The sequence below is a fragment of the Carcharodon carcharias genome, chromosome 14, assembly GCF_017639515.1.
Source record: "Carcharodon carcharias isolate sCarCar2 chromosome 14, sCarCar2.pri, whole genome shotgun sequence".
Classification (NCBI taxonomy): domain Eukaryota; kingdom Metazoa; phylum Chordata; class Chondrichthyes; order Lamniformes; family Lamnidae; genus Carcharodon; species Carcharodon carcharias.
This window is the reverse complement of record NC_054480.1, coordinates 81894751-81906890: the sequence shown is the minus strand read 5'-3', so window position 1 is coordinate 81906890 and position 12140 is coordinate 81894751. Positions and strand designations below refer to the sequence as shown.

The following is a 12140-nucleotide window of genomic DNA, read 5'->3' as shown; positions in this document are numbered from 1 at the left end:
TTGGGACCGTGCAGGACCATGATGCCTCCCTATAGATTGAGGACCAACAGATCTGGGAGGATAGAGCCCATGTATGAAAAGGAGCCGAAGGGAAGCAGAGTCCAGCATTTCACAGAAAGTCAAATAAGAATAAAATCAGATGGATGACTTGATAACAACACCACATGGTCAGTCACTTACCAACACTTACCAACAGGGCAATACAGGTTGGGTAATTATTACTGGTGCTTATATTCTGTGAACAAATGAAAAAAAGAATAACAGACTGGAGGCAAATCATCTAAAATGATTATCCAAGTCCACAAGAAGTGAGTTCATTATGAGACAGCCTGATCTCACAGATCGCAACCATTTCTCACCCTTACAGCAATCTGTCAGACTGTAATCCTCTCTCACCCTCACAGCAATCTGTCAGACTGTAATCCTCTCTCACCCTCACAGTAATCTGTCAGACTGTAATCCTCTCTCACCCTCACAGTAATCTGTCAGACTGTAATCCTCTCTCACCCTCACAGCAATCTGTCAGACTGTAATCCTCTCTCACCCTCACAGCAATCTGTCAGACTGTAATCCCCTCTCACTCTCACAGCAATCTGTCGCACTGTAACCCTGTCTCACTCTCACAGCAATCTGTCAGACTATAGCCCTCTGTCACACACACTTGGATGTCTCAAACTCTAACCCTAATCACCCAGACTGGCATCTGTCAGACTGTAACCCCGTCACACAAAGATAGATTTGTCAGACTGTATCCCTCTCTCACCATGATCGTGGTTAACAAATAGAAAACATAGAGTGGTCATAAATGGAACCTTTTCAAGTTGGCAGATAGTGAATAGTGGAGTGCTGCAAGGGTCAGTGCTGGAGCTTCAGCTATTTACAACTTGTATTAATGAATTCTATTAAGAGGCAGAGCGTTTACTGATGATACAAAGCAAGGTGGGAAGGTAAGCTGTGAGGAGGACAGGGAGAGTCTGCAGAGATATAAACAAGTTAAGCGAGTGGGCAACAAGATGACAGATGGAGCATCATGTGGGGAAGTTGAAGTTATTCACTTTAGTCATAAAAATAGAAAAAGCAGATTTTCTTTAAAAGATGAGAAACTTGAAACTGTTGATGTTCAAAGAGACTTTGCTGTGCTCGTACAAGGAACACAGAAAGTTAGCATGGAGGTTCAGCAAACAATTAGGAAGGCAAATAGCATGTTGGTCTTTATTGCAAGGGGATTGGAGTACCGGAAGTCTTGCAACAGTTGTACAGGGTTTTGGTGAGACTACATCTGGAATACTGTGTACACTTTTGGTCTCCGTATTTAAGGAAGGATACACTTGCATTGGAGGCGATACAGTGAAGGTTCACTATACTGGTCCCTGGGATGAGGGGGTTGTTCTATGATGAGAGGCTGAGTAAATTGGGTCTATTTTCTCTGGAGTTTAGAAGAATGAGAGATGATCTCACTGAAACCTATAAAATCCTGACGGGGTTTGACAGGGTGTACACTGAGAGATTGTTTCTGCTGGTCCGAGAATCTAAAACACGGGGGCACAGACTCAGGATAAGGGGCTGATCATTTAGAACTGAGATGAGGAGAAATTACTTCACTCAAAGCATTGTGAATCTTTGGATTTCTCTATCCCAGAGGGTTGTGGATGCTCCATCATTGAATACATTTAAGGCTGGGATAGACAGATTTTTGGTCTCTCAGGGAATTAAGGGAGAAAGGGAGGGGGTGGGAAAGTGAATGTGAAGCCCAAGATTGTCCATGATTGTATTGAATGGTGGAGCAGGCTCGAGAGGCTGAATGGTCTACTGCTCCTATTTCTTCTGTTCTGATGTGATATGTCAGATTGTAATCACTTCTCTTTCAGACGGAGTTCTGTCAGACTGTAATACACTAACATACAGACTTGGATCTCTCAGGCTCTAAAATCTTCTCACATAGACTGGGATTTGTCAGACTGTAACTCTCTCACACACAGACTGAGATCTCGCAGGCTGAAACCCTCTGTCCCTCAGTCTGGGAGCTGTGAAACTCTAATCGTCTCTCATGCAGGCTTGGGCATCTCAGACTGTAACACTCCCTGACAGACGATGGTCTCTAAGACTGTTCCCCTTTTGCTTGTCATTTTGTTTGGTGTTAATTGCCATTCTCAGTGTCTCTGCCTGTCATTCCTGTCTAGTTTGAGTGGGCTATCACCATTTCTGGGAGATACAGATGCGGAGACACTCAGTAACATACTCACTACCAACTGCAGCTTTGACGATGAGGCTTTTGAAAATATCTCGGAAGAGGCAAAAGATTTTATTGCAAATCTGCTGATCAGGGAGAAGAGGTAAAGTTCAGAACATGGCTAAACATTGTGTTTGTTTGTCACCAGATCAGTGTACTTGAGTGTGCGCAACTCTGGCAGTGGTTTTGTTGGAGAGTGTGTCCTTATTTTTGTGGCAGAGTGTGTCATGACAGTATTTGTGTGGGAGAGTGTATCAGACAGTGTTTCTGTGGGAGATTGTGTAAGTACAGTATTTGTATGGGAGAGTTGTCACTACAGTATTTGTGTGGGAGAGTGTGTCAGTACAGTGTTTCTGCTGGAGACCGTTTCAGTACAGGATTTGTGTGGGAAAGTGTGTCAGTACAGGGTTTTGTGGGAGAGTGTGTCAGTGCAAGGTTTGTGTAGGAGAGTGTGTCAGTACAGTGTTTCTGCTGGAGAATGTTCCAGTACAGGATTTGTGTGGGAGATTGTGTCAGTACAGGGATGGTGTGGGAGAGTGTCTCATTTCAGTATTAGTGTGGGAGATTATGTCAGGACAGTGCTTATGCGGGAGATTATGTTGTGACAATATTTGTGCGTGAGAGTGTATCACTACAGTATATGTGTGGGAGAATGTGTCAGTATTGGCTTTGCATAGAAGAGTGCGTCAGTACAGTAGTTCGGTGGGAGAGTGTGTCAGTACAGGGATTGTGTGGGAGAGTGTGTCAGTACAGGATTTCTGTGTGAGGATGCTTCAGTACAGCATTTGTGTGGGAGAGAGTGTCATTGCAGTATTTATCTGGGAGATTGTGTCAGCATAGGGTTTGTGCGGGCAAGTGTGTAAGTACAGGGAATTTTTGTAAGATTGTGTCAGTACAGTATTTGTATGGGAGGGTGTATCAGTACATGACTTGTGTGCGAGAGAGTGTCAACAGAGTTATGTTAAGGAGATTGTGTCAGTGCAGGATTTATGTGCTAGAGTGTGTCGGTACAGGACTTGTATGGGATTTTGTGTCGATGCAGTATTTCTCTGTGAGAGTGTGTCATTGCAGGGTATGTGTGGGAGAGTGTTTCAGTATAACATTTGTGTGGGAGAATGTGTCAGTACATGGCTAGTGTGGGAGAGTGTGTCATTGCAGGATTTGTGTGTGACAGTGTGTCAGACACTGTATTTGTGTGGGAGAAAGCGTCAGCGTCGTGTTTGAGTGGAAGAGCGTGTCAATTCAGGATTTGTGTGGGAGACTGTGTCAGGACAGAATTTGTGTGGGTGAGTGTTTCAGTACAGTGCTTGTGTGGGAGAGTTTGTCAGTGCAGTGTTTGTGTGGGACAGTGTGTCAGTGCATGATTTGTGTGGGAGAGTGTGTCAGTACAGTGTTTGTGTGGGAGGGTGTGTCAGTACAGTATTTGTGTGGGAGAGTGTGTCAGTACAGTGCTTGTGTGGGAGAGTGTGTCAGTGCACTGTTAGTGGGGGAGAGTGTTTTGGTGACTTTTTTGTGTGGGAGAATGTGTCAGTACAGTGTTTCTGTGGGGGAGTGTGTCAGTACAGTGTTTGTGCGGGATAGTGTGTCAGTACAGTGATTGTGTGGGGCAGTGTGTCAGTGCAGGATTTGTGTGGGAGTGTGTGTCAGTACAGTTCTTGTGTGGGAGAATGTGTCATTGCAGTGTTTGTGTGGGAGAGTGTGTCACTGCAGTGTTTGTGTGGGACATTGTGTCAGCACAAGATTTCTGTGTGAGGGTGCTTCAGTACAGCATTTGTATGGGAGTGAGTGTCATTGCAGTATCTTTCTGTCAGCACAGGAAATGTGCAGGCATGTGTTTAAGTACATGCATTTTTTGGGAGATTGTGTCAGTACATTATTTGTATGGGAGTGTGTATCAGTACAGGAATTGTGTGCGAGAGAGTGTCAGCAGATTTATGTTTGGGAGATTGTGTCAGTCTAGAATTTGTGTTTTAGAGTGCTTTGGTATAGGACTTGTATGATAGACTGTCATTGCAGTATTTTTCTGGGATATTGTGTCAGTGCAGGGTATGTGTGTGAGAGTGTTTCAGTACAGTATTTTTATGGGAGAGTGTTTCAGTTCAGTAATTTTGTAGGACAGTGTGTCAGTACAGAATTTGGATGGGATAGTGTGTAAGTGTGGTGTTTGTGTATGAGAGTGTGTCAGTAGAGGATTTGTGTGGGAGGTTGCGTCAATACAGGATTTCTGTGGGAGAGTGTGTCAGGACAATGTTTTTGTGGGAGAATGTGTCAGTAATGTGTTTGTGTGGGAGAATGTGTCAGCACAGGATTTGTGTGGGAGAGTGTGTCAGCACAGGATTTGGATGGGATGGTGTATAAGGGCAGTGTTTGTGTGTGAGTGTTGCAGTACAGGATTTGTGTGGGAGAGTGAGTCAGTACTGTGTTTTTGTGGGAGAGTGTGTCAATGCAGGATTTGTGTGGGAGAGGGTGTCAGTACAGTGCCTGTGTGAGAGAATGTGTCAGTGCAGTGTTTGTGTGGAAGAGTGTGTCAGTGCAGTTCTTATGTGGGAGAATGTGTCAATACTGTGTTTTTGTGGGAGAGTGTGTCAGTGCAGTGTTTGTGTGGGAAACTGTGTTAGTACAGGATCTGTGTGGGAGAGTGTGTCAGTACAGTGTTTGTGTGGGAGAGTGTGTCTGTGCAGTGTTAGTGTGGGAAAGTGTGTCAGTACAGGATTTGTATGGGAGAGTGTGTCAATACTGTGTTTGTGTAGGAGAGTGTGTCAGTGCAGTGTGTGTGTGTGAGAGTGTGTCAGTATAGGATTTGTGTGGAAGAATATGTCAACACAGGATATCTGTGGGAGAGTGTGTCGTTACAGGACTTGTATGGGAGATTTTGGCATTGCAGTATTTGTATGGGAGGGTGTATCAGAACAGGACTTGTGTGCGAGAGTGTCAACAGAGTTATGTTAGGGAGATTGTGTCAGTGCAGGATTTATGTGCTAGAGTGTGTTGGTACAGGACTTGTATGGGAGACTGTGTCAATGCAGTATTTCTCTGGCAGAGTGTGTCAGTACAGGGTATGTGTGGGAGAGTGTTTCAGTACAGGGTATGTGTGGGGGAGTGTGTCAGTACAGTATTTTTTTCGAGAGTGTTTCAGAACAGTATTTTTGTGGGAGAGTGTGTCAGCACAGTAGTTGAGAAGGAGAGTGTGTCAGTACAGGGTTTGTCTGGGAGAGTGTGTCAGTACAGGATTATTGTGTGAGGATGCTTCAGTACAGCATTTGTATGGGGGAGTGTGTCATTGCAGTACTTATCTGGGAGAGTGTGTCAGCACAGGATTTGTGCGGGCAAGTTGTAAGTAGAGGAATTTTAGTGAGATTATGTCAGTACAGTATTTGTATGGGAGCGTGTATCAGTACAGGATTTGAGTGCGAAACAGTGTCAGCACTTTTATGTTTGGGAGATTGTGTCAGTACAGGAATTGTGTTACTGTGTGTCATGACAGGACTTGTATGGGAGAGTGTGTCAAGGCAGTATTTCTCTGGGAGAATGTGTCAGTTAGAGTAAGTGTGTGAGAGTGTTTCATTACAGTATTTTTGAGGGAGAGTGTTTCATTACAGTATTTTTGTGGGAGACAGTGTCAGTACAGGATTTGGATGGGACAGTGGGTAAGTGCGGTGTTGTGTGTGAGAGTGTGTCAATACAGGATTACTGTGAGAGAATGTGTCAGTGTGTTTGTGTGGGAGAGTGTACCCATACTGTGTTTTTGTGGGAGAGTGTGTCAGTACTTTATTTGTATGGGAGAGTGTGTCAGTGCAGGATTTGTGTGTGAGAGTGTGTCAGTACATTGTTTGTATGGGAGAGTGTGTCAGTGCAGTGTTTGTGTAGGAGAGTGTGCCATTAAAACTGCTTGTGTCGGAGAGTTTGTCAGTACAGGATTTGAATGGGAGTGTGTGTCAGTACAGTGGTTGTGTGGGGCATTGTGACAATGCAGGATTTATGTGGGAGAGTGTGTCCATACAGTGCTCGTGTGGGAGAGTATGTTAGTGCAGTATTTTGTGTGGGAGAGTGTGTCAGTGCAGGATTTGTTTTTGAGTGTGTGTCAGTATAGTTCTTGTGTGGGAGATTGTGTCACTGCAGTGTTTGTGTGTGAGAGTGTGTCAGTATAGTGTTTGTGTGGGAGAGTGTGTCAGTACAGTGTTTGTGTGTGAGAGTGTGTCATTACAGGGTTTGTGTGGTAGAGTATGCCAGTACAGGATTTCTGTGTGAGGGTGTAAGTGCAGTGTTTGTGTGTGTGTGTCAGTAGAGGATTTGTGTGGGAGGTTGTGTCAATACAGGATTTCTGTGGGAGAGTGTGTCAGGACAATATTTTTGTGGGAGAGTGTGTCAGTAATGTGTTTGTGTGGGAGAATGTATCAGCACAGGATTTGTGTGGAAGAGTGTGTCAGCACAGGATTTGGATGGGATTGTGTATAAGGGCGGTGTTTGTGTGTGAGAGTGTTGCAGTACAGGATTTGTGTGGGAGAGTGAGTCAGTACTGTGTTTTTATGGGAGAGTGTGTCAATGCAGGATTTGTGTGGGAGAGGGTGTCAGTACAGTGCCTGTCTGAGAGAGTGTGTCAGTGCAGTGTTTGTGTGGAAGAGTGTGTCAGTGCAGTTCTTATGTGGGAGAATGTGTCAATACTGTGTTTTTGTGGGAGAGTGTGTCAGTGCAGTGTTTGTGTGGGAAACTGTGTCAGTACAGGATCTGTGTGGGAGAGTGTGTAAGTACAGTGTTTGTGTGGGAGAGTGTGTCAGTACTGTGTTTGTGTAGGAGAGTGTGTCAGTGCCGTGTGCATGTGAGTGAGTGTATCAGTACAGGATTTTTGTGGAAGAGTATGTCAATACAGGATATCTGTGGGAGAGTGTGTCGTTACAGGACTTGTGTGGGGGATTGTGTCATTGCAGTATTTCTCTGGCAGAGTATGTCAGTAAAGGGTATGTGTGGGAGAGTGTTTCAGTACAGTGTTTTTGTGGGAGAGTGTGTCAGTACAGGGTATGTGTGGGGGAGTGTGTCAGTACAGGATTTGTGTGGGAAACTGTGTCAGTACAAGATTTGTGTGGGAGAGTTTGTCAGTACAGTAGTTGAGTGGGAGAGTGTGTCAGTACAGGGTTTGTGTGGGAGAGTGTGTCAGTACAAGATTATTGTGTGAGTCTGCTTCAATATAGCATTTGTATGGGAGAGAGTGTCATTGCAGTATTTATCTGGAAGAGTGTGTCAGCACAGGGCTTGTGCAGGCAAGTTGTAAGTAGAGAAAATGTGGTGAGATTGTCTCTGCACAGTATTTGTATGTGAGGGTGTATCAGTGCAGGATTTGTGTGTTAGAGTGTGTCGGTACAGGACTTGTATGGGAGAGTGTGTCAATGCAGTATTTCTCTGGGAGAATGTGACAGTTAGAGTATGTGTGTAAGAGCGTTTCAGTACAGTATTTTTGTGGGAGACAGTGTCATTACAGGATTTGGATGGGACAGTGGGTAAGTGCAGTTTTTGTGTTTGAGAATGTGTCAATACAGGATTACAGTGGGAGAGTGTGTCAGTGCAGTGTTTGTGTGGGAGAGTGTGTCAGTGCTGTGTTTGTTGGGGAGAGTGCGTCAGTACAGTATTTGTGGGGGAGAGGGTGCCCATACTCTGTTTGTTTGGGAGAGTGTGTCAGTACAGAATTTGTGTGGGTGAGTTTTTCAGTGCAGTATTTGTGTGGGAGAAAGTGTCAGTACACTGTTTGCGTGTGAGAGTGAGTCAGTGCAGGATTTGTGTGTGAGTGTGTGTCAGTACTTTGTTTATATGGGAGAGTGTGTCAGTGTAGTGTTTGTGTAGGAGAGTGTGTCATTAAGGTGCTTGTGTGGGAGAGTGTGTCAATACAGGATTACTGTGGGAGAGTGTGTCACTGCAGCGTTTGTGTGGGAGAGTGTGTCAGTGCAGTGTTTGTGTGGGAGACTGTGTCAGTGCTGTTTTTGTGTGGGAGAGTGTGTCAGTACAGAATTTGTGTGGGTGAGTTTTTCAGTGCAGTATTTGTGTGGGAGAAAGTGTCAGTATACTGTTTGTGTGGGAGAGTGAGTCAGTGCAGGATTTGTGTGTGAGAGTGTGTCAGTGCAGGTTTTGTGAGGGAGGGTGTGTCAGTACAGGATTCGTGTGGGAGAGTGTGTCAGTATTGTGTTTGTGAGGGAGAGTGTGTCAGTACATGATTTCTGTGGCAGTGTGTGGCAGTACAATGTTTGTGTGGGATATTGTGTCGATGCAGTGTTTGTGAGGGACAGTGTGTCAGTACACTGATTGTGTGGGAGAGTGTGTCAGTACGGTGTTTGTGTGGTAGAGTGTGTCAGTACAGTGTTTGTGTGGGAGAGGTGTCAGTACAGGATTTGTGTGTGAGAGTATGAGAGTACAGTGCTTGAGTGGGAGAGTGTGTCGGTGCAGTTTTTGTGCGGTAGAGTGTTTCAGTGCAGGATTTCTGTGGGAGAGTGTGTCAGTACAGTGTTTGTGTGGGAGAGTGTCTCAGTACAGTGTTTGTGTGGGAGAGTGTTTCATTGAAGGATTTGTCTGGGAGAGGGAGACAGTATTGTGTTTGTATGGGCGAGTGCATGATTCATGTGGGAGATTGTGTCAATGCAGAACTTATGTGGGAGATTGTTTCAGTACAGTGTTTGTGTGGTGTAGTGTGTCAGTACAGTGCTTATGTGGGAGAGTGTATTTGTAGAATTTTTGTGTGGGAGAGTGTGTTGGTACAGTACCTGTGTGGGAGAGTGTGTCAGTAGAGGATTTGTGTGGGATAGTATGTCACTGCTGTGTTTGTGTGGTAGAGTGTCAGTACAGGATTTGGGTGGGAGAATGTATCAATACTGTGTTTGTGTGGGAGAGTTTGTCAGTACAGGATTTCTGCGGGAGTGTGTGTCAGTACAATGTTTGTGTGGGATATTGTGTCGGTGCAGTGTTTGTGTTGGATAGTGTGTCAGTACATTGATTGTTTGGGAGAGCGAGTCAGAACAGTTTTTGTCTGGTAGAGTGTGTCTGTATAGTATTTGTGAGGGAGAGTTTGTCAGTACAATGTTTGTGTGGGAGAGTGTGTCAGTACAGTATTTGTGTGGGAGAGTGTGAGATTACAGTGCTTGTGTGGGAGAGTTTTTTTGTACAGTGTTTGTGCAGGAGAGTGTGTCAGTGCAGTATTTGTGTGGGAGAATGTGTCAGTATTGTTTTTGTGTGAGAGAGTGTGTCAGTGCAGTATTTGTGTGGGAGAATGTGTCAGTATTGTTTTTGTGTGTGAGAGTGTGTCAGTGCAGTATTTGTGTGGGAGACTGTGTCAGTATTGTTTTTGTGTGAGAGAGTGTGTCAGTGCAGTATTTGTGTGGGAGAATGTGTCAGTATTGTTTTTGTGTGAGAGAGTGTGTCAGTGCAATATTTGTGTGGGAGAATGTGTCAGTATTGTTTTTGTGTGAGAGAGTGTGTCAGTGCAATATTTGTGTGGGAGACAGTGTCAGTATTGTTTTTGTGTGAGAGAGTGTGTCAGTGCAGTATTTGTGTGGGAGAATGGGTCAGTATAGTGCTTGTGTGGGAGAATTTATCAGCATTGTGCTTATGTGGGAGAATGTGGCAGGAGAGGATTTGCGTGGGAAGATGTGTCAGTACTGTTTATGTGTGGGAGAGTGTGTCAATGCCGGATTTGTGTGGGAGAGTTTGTCAATACAGTGCTTTTGTGGTAGAGTGTGTCTGTGCATTGCTTGTGTGGGAGAGCTTGTCAGTGCAGTGTTCGTGTGGGAGAGTTTGTCGATGCTGCATTTGTGTGTGAAAATGTGTGAGTAAAGTGCTTGTTTGTGAGAGTGTGTCAGTACAGTGTTTATTTGGGAGAGCGCGTCAGTACAGGATTTGTGTGGGAGAGCGTGTCAGTACAGTGTTTGTGTGGGAGATTGTGCCAGTGCAGTGTTTGTGTTTTTGTGCGACAGTATGTATGTGCACTATTTGTGTGAGAGAGTGTGTCAGTACAGTTTTTGTGTGGGAGAGTGTGTCAGAAAAGTGTTTGTAAGGGAGAGTGTGTCAATGAAGGATTTGTCTAGGAGAGTGTCTCAGTACAGGTTTTGTGTGGGAGAGTGTGTCAATAAAGGATTTGTCTGGGAGAGTGCGTCAGTATTTTGTTTGTGTGGGTGAGTGTCTCAATGCAGGATTCATGTGGGAGAGTGCTTCAGTACCGTATTTGGTGGTGGCGTGTGTCAGCACAGCACTTGTGTTTATGTGGTACAGTGTGTCAGTATTGTGTTTGTGTGAGGGAGTGTGTCAGTGCAGGATTTGTGTGGGAGAATGTTTCAGTACAGTACTTGTGTGGGATAATGTGTCAGTATTGTGCTTGTGTGAGAGTGTGTCAGTGCAGGATTTTTGTGGGAGAGAGTGTCAATGCAGGATTTGTGTGGGAAGATGAGTCAGTACTGTGTTTGTGTCGGAGAGTGTGTCAATGGTGGATTTGTGTGGTAGAGTTTGTCAGTACACTGCTCATGTAGTAGAGTGTGTCAGTTCAGTGCTTGTGTGGGAGATTGTGTCAGTGCTTTGTTTGTGTGGGAGAGTTTGTCAATGCAGCATTTGTGTGGGAGAATGTATCATTACAGTGCTTGTTTGTGAGAGTGTGTCAGTACAGTGTTTGTGTGGGAGAGTGTGTCAGTACAGTGCTTGTTTGTGAGAGTGTGTCAGTACAGTGTTTGTGTGGGAGAGTGTCTGTGCAGTGTTTGTTCTGGAGAGTGTGTCAGTGTGGTGCTTGTGCGGGAGAGTGTGTCAGTACAGGATTTGTGCGAGAGAGTTTTTCAAAGCAGCATTTGTGTGAGAGAATGTGTCAGTACAGGATATGTGTGGGAGGGTGTGTCACTACAGGATTTCAGTTGGTGAGCGTGTCAGTTCAATGTTTTTGTGGGAGACTGTGTCAGTAATTTGTTTGTTTGGGAAAGTGTGTAAGTAAAGTATTTGTGTGGGAGAGTGTGTCAGTAAAGTATTTGTGTGGGACAGTGTATCTGTACAGTGTTTTTGTGGGAGAGTGTTTTAGTACAGTTTTTGTGTGGCAGAATGTATCAGTACAGTGTTTCTGTGGGCGAGTGTGTCCATACACTGTTTATGTGGAAGAGTGTGTCAGTACAGTTTTTCGATGAGAGAGTGTGTTCGAAATGTGTTTGTGTGAGAGAGTGTTTCAGTACTGTGTTTCTGTGGGAGAGTGTGTTCATACATTGTTTGTGTGGGAGAGTGTGTCAGTACAGTGTTTTGTGGGATAGCGTGTCAGTGCAGGATTTGTGTGGGAGAGTGTGTCACTACAGTGTTTGTCTGGGAGAATATGTCATTGAAGTGCTTGTGTAGGAGGGTGTGTCAGTACAGTGCTTGTGTGGCACAGTGTGTCAGTACAGGATTTATGTGGGAGTGTGTGGCAGTACAATATTTGTGTGGGATATTGTGTCGGTGCAGTGTATGCTTGGGATAGTGTGTCAGTACTGTGATCGTGTGGTAGAGTGTGTCAGTACAGTGTTTGTGTTGGAGAGTGTGCCAATACAGTGTTGTTTGGTAGAGTGTGTCAGTACAGTATTTGTGTGGGAGAGTTTGTCAGTGCAGGATTTGGGATGGAGAATCTGTGAGTACAGTGCTTGTGTGGGAGAGTGTGTCAGTACAGTGCTTGTGTGGCAGAGTGAGTCAGTACAGGATTTGTGTTGCAGAGTGTGATAGTACAGTGCTTGAGTGGGATAGTGTTTTTGTACAGTGATTGTGCAGGAGAGTGTGGCAATGCAGGATTTGTGTGGGATTTTGTGTCAGTACAGTGTTTTCATGGGACAGTATGTCAGTGCTACATTTCTGTGTGACAAGGTGCAAGTACAGGATTTGTGTGGGAGAGTATGTCCATCCAGCATTTGCCTGCCACAGTGTGTAAGTACAGGATTTG

General features: G+C 44.8%; 1 protein-coding gene across 1 annotated transcript in view; it reads left to right on the top strand.

The window, feature by feature from the left end:
- Positions 1 to 12140, top strand: part of LOC121287547 (myosin light chain kinase family member 4-like) — a 361929-nt gene that overhangs the window by 281368 nt on the left and 68421 nt on the right. Inside the window, exon 6 of the mRNA XM_041205478.1 lies at positions 2181 to 2333. Within this exon, the coding sequence (XP_041061412.1) occupies positions 2181 to 2333 (153 nt within the window). The remainder of the gene's footprint in view (positions 1 to 2180; positions 2334 to 12140) is intronic.